General features: G+C 40.7%; 1 protein-coding gene across 1 annotated transcript; it reads right to left on the bottom strand.

Moving 5' to 3' along the window:
* Positions 1–1,146: 1,146 nt before the first annotated feature.
* Positions 1,147–4,122, bottom strand: LOC111875198 (putative phosphatidate phosphatase; the record flags this gene model as incomplete). Its single annotated transcript, XM_023871260.2, is given in 3 exon segments — positions 1,147–1,323; positions 2,931–2,988; positions 3,739–4,122. Coding segments are annotated over 3 exon segments (537 nt in total), but the record flags the coding sequence as incomplete, so codon positions are not given.
* Positions 4,123–4,381: the final 259 nt, after the last annotated feature.

Genomic DNA, 4,381 nt, shown 5'->3' with positions numbered 1-4,381 from the left:
CACTGCACTGCACTCAGCACTCATCTAAGCTACAACACGCCTTTGTTAAACAGGCTCAACATGGACAACACAGACAACACAAGTCATGTGATTCCTAGCCAGTGAGTTCATTGGTGCGCTAACTTTGCCTAGCAATGAGCAATAACATTCGTCCACTGAGACACATCTTCCATTGTTACACGGAACATGTGTACCAAGCCATCGTACAGAAACACTTTGAGCAAATCCGTTACAATACTATCACAGATTCTGGCAAGGGACAGTAAAATATGCATATTCATTCATTTGTGATATATGTATTTCTAATGCCGCCAGATATGGTGTATTTGACATTTCTGCCCTCTGCCCACCTGGGCCAGAGCACTGAATCTATTCTGACATAAGGGCACCCACAGGGTGGATTGTGTAATCCCCAATAATGGGGTGATCACAAGAGTGATGATCAGGAGATGGAACCAACCAAACCATGGGAAGGTGTACCCATTTTTGGTTGAGGATTGAACTCTGGACCCTATGAATGAGAGTCAGTGACTTGCCCCTGAAACCATCAGTCTGGCCACCTAAACAATGTGCATGAGCCTTTACGATATTCACAATATGCACAGCCCATTCAGTGAAATGACTAGCTACCAATTCAGAAAGCACAGCTAGAACCCCTGATGGGAACACTGCTCTAATTCAAGTGCAGAATCCTTACGACAAGGTAACGGGAAACAAAGTGATTAGGGAGGGGGGTTTCTTAGGAAGGACTAATGCTACCGAGACCACATTCCCAGCAGTGACAGACATTCTTCTTTTCTCCATAGCATCCAGACTGGTGCTTAGGACCACCCAGTCTCTTATCCAGTGAGTACCAAGGGCTCTGCCCATGAGGGTTAAGCTGACCATTCACCTCCACCTAGTACGAAGCTTAAAAATATGCAAAGCTATACCTTCACATCCACATACATCTTTATGGCATGGTAGTTAATTAAGCACAGGCAAAATTTTTCTGCGTGTTACATAAAAATAAAACGTTCCTATGAGCAGAACTGAAAGAAAATCTGTCTTTCAATGACTGACATGTAACAGGCCTCTCATGAAACTGCTTGTACAAGCAAGGATTGGTCTCCATGCAAATGTGCAGTGCTGGAAGGGATAACATACCACCAACACAGCTACCAGAGCACCTTGCAGCGCCCCAACTAGCACATCACTCCAATGGTGTTTGTAGTCAGAGATGCGGGAGAGGGCCGTGCCCATAGCCATCATGAAGCACAGGTACTGCAGGAAGTGACGCAGCAGCTTTGAGCCTTGCCACACGAAACGGGCCTGAAGATAGATCTGCAAGAGTCATAAACAAGTGGTACAGCAACTACCGCTGTTCAGAAATATGTACTTCTAGCTGTAGCCAATACAACTACTCACATGAACTGTCAAGACAGGAAAATTTCCACTGACATCTCTAAAACTGGAATGTTCGACATGAGTGTCTGTTGTGAGTTCATATCGGCTACCTCACAGATCCCACATACTTAGCTTTCTTACAGTGTGACCAGCCAAGCTCCATATTAAAGACTGAGGATGTGATAACGAGCTGCCTGGTCAGGGTTATTTGATATATCAGCAGGTGGTGAGTGATATAAAGGAGAATGCGATAAGTGAGGCATGTAGCACACACGATAAGAAAGTTTTCAATTTATTTTACATGCATGTCATCACCAAGTCATCTTCTATGAAACAGTTCAGCACTGCATTTCAAACAACACTGCAAACACAATCCTAAAACGAAGGAAATGACAAATCTTGAGTAGGTAACCTCATGGCAGAAAAGTCCTCTGAATTTGATGGGATCATTCGAATGGTAATTTTGGTTCCTTTGTAAGTTGAAAATAGAATCTAGTAACTTCCTAACAACATGATGAACTGTAACAGTATCTCATGTTAATCGACCCTTACAGATATTTCAGAGGCACAATCTGCACAAAGTATGATCACTACATCTGCTGCTGCAAAGAAAGATATTAAAGTATGGCTGCTTCCAGCTACCACACACATACAACAGGAATGTTGAGAATCCTCAAGTACTGCAAAACAGTGTATGTGAGCTGAGTTTAAGACCTGGCATTCCAGGATGTGATGCAGTGTAGACGAGACTATATAGTGTAACATCCCAGGAGACAACAGTCTTCAAACTCTGTAACTTGGACCTCAAATGGAAAACGTTTTATGTTTATATAAACAAATCTGAACATGGGGCCAGTCCTTCCAGATGTATGTTCACTTTAGAACACTGACCTGATCACTCCAAATTTATCAGCATAACAGATACCATGCAATGGAAACACAGCCCTGCTGATATAATTTATCCCTTTAGAACACAATGGTTAGAATATATACCACCTGGCACAACATTTAAAAAAGCAATTACTTTGTCTGTATAGTGCATTTATGTGCTTTTTTGATTTTCAGAATAAACAGCTATTGTTTCCCTAAGCATCATTAACTCACTGGCTGTTGCAGTACAGACACAATATGTTTTCTTTGAAGTGGAAACTAAATTTTTAAATATTTACTTGAACTTTATCAAACATGACTTCAAGGTTCTAGATGAATTAATATTTCATCACTTGGGACTGTAACACCCAGTTACGCAAGGAAACGTGCTTCAATTGCAGAATGGCTACAGGCCTATCTTACAAAGGGGAGGCATAACAGATCACACATGGTCACAGTCCAAGGGTGACTTAACACCTACAACTTTAACTTAATCTAGACCGCTTCAGGTTCAAAAGGACTGAAGCGACCTGGGCCAATGGCCAGAGGCTTCCATGTACCTTGACTGATTCCCATTTTCTTTGCCATGGTGCTGAGACAAATTCATATACCACCAGAAGTAAATCGTTCCTTAATTACAATTATGATAATAATAGGGAAATGCTGATGCTTACCACGAGGTAGATCATTGTGTAGGCCGAGAATGAAGAGTGGCCTGAAGGGAATGACAACCTACAAAATAAAGGAAAAGTCTAGAGCTGCACATACTCATACATACAGTATTTAAAATCATAAAAGAAATGGAGGACTGTCTCCAGCCATTTAAGATTCACATAGATATTATCAAAATTTGGATACCATAGTCTTATACCATTTTTAAATTTTATTATACTGTTCCAGGACATAACCAACCTTCAATAGCCCCTAACACATCATGTTGGTGTACATGTGTGTTCCAGCTGGCCTACTGCTGTACTTCTCCAACACAAATATTATCTATTACCCTATACCTATGGTCTGGCTGTCAGCCCTAGAAAACTGGGAGATTCACACTCCTCTGCTCCCAAATGATAAGCTGTAACCCCCACCCCGATCAAAATATGGCCACCTAGCCCACAGTACTGGGAGATTTACAATTTCTGTTCCTGGGTGATAACGGCTCATTTAATATTTTGTGGTTCCATCTCATATGCAAACGATAGTTTCCACTTCTGCTTTCTAAATTCTCTATTCACCCTCTCATGCACAGTGGTTAATGCTTAACATTATAAGATTCTGCATTTCCCCACACACCATATAATAAAAAAAAAATAACTGTATAACTAAAATTCCAGCATATTCAGTCAAAATTTATATCTGAATTAGAAATTATAACAAAGAAAACTGTATCATCACTCGCATCCAAAACTTTCACAAATATCGTATGTGGCCCATTGTCTGGAAATAGATTCAGCCAAAGGTAATAGTGGCCCGTTCATTTACCTCATGTCCTTAAGCCGATGTTTGTCTGTGTTTCGACATTTGAAATTCTCTATGTAGCGGTACTTGAATTCTTCCTTTGAACAATCCACATCAGGCACGCAAACAGCAAAGAAATGTGGCCGCAAACGTCCGACAGTGTACTTGGCAATGTCTGTGGTGAGCTGTGAGCAGGCCATGCCAAATCCAAACACACCGATTACTTTGTAGCAGTTCCACACCCAGGGATGAATATTTCTGCCAAACAGTGTCCTAGTTATATGACTGTTCGTGTTCCGATAATGGACAAACTCTATCAGCAGCATCTACAGGCACAAATAAAATGAACTTCTCAATTTTCCTTCCAGTATTTGTGCATTAACTTTGAAAATGTTACCACATGTTGATGGTGCTGCCAAACCACAAACCTTTATTTGCAAAATCAAGACCCAAAGCCTAATTTTACAAAATTTTTATTTATTTTTAAAAACAAAACCAAAAGCATAACTTTGTAAGCATGATATTGGAGCCAAGCTTTCAGGTTAGGCTTTGGTTCTTGTTTCTACAGATAAATCCATACTTTTCAAGTTACTTGGATAGCCTGCTAATACAAAAATACCTCCCTACATCACTCACTCACTCATGAAGCTGAGCCCTTCTTGAGAAG

The sequence above is a fragment of the Cryptotermes secundus genome, unplaced genomic scaffold (genome assembly GCF_002891405.2).
Source record: "Cryptotermes secundus unplaced genomic scaffold, Csec_1.0 C38806841, whole genome shotgun sequence".
Classification (NCBI taxonomy): Eukaryota; Metazoa; Arthropoda; class Insecta; order Blattodea; family Kalotermitidae; genus Cryptotermes; species Cryptotermes secundus.
Note: the sequence above shows the minus strand (reverse complement) of the source record. Positions and strands in the feature narration are given on the sequence as shown.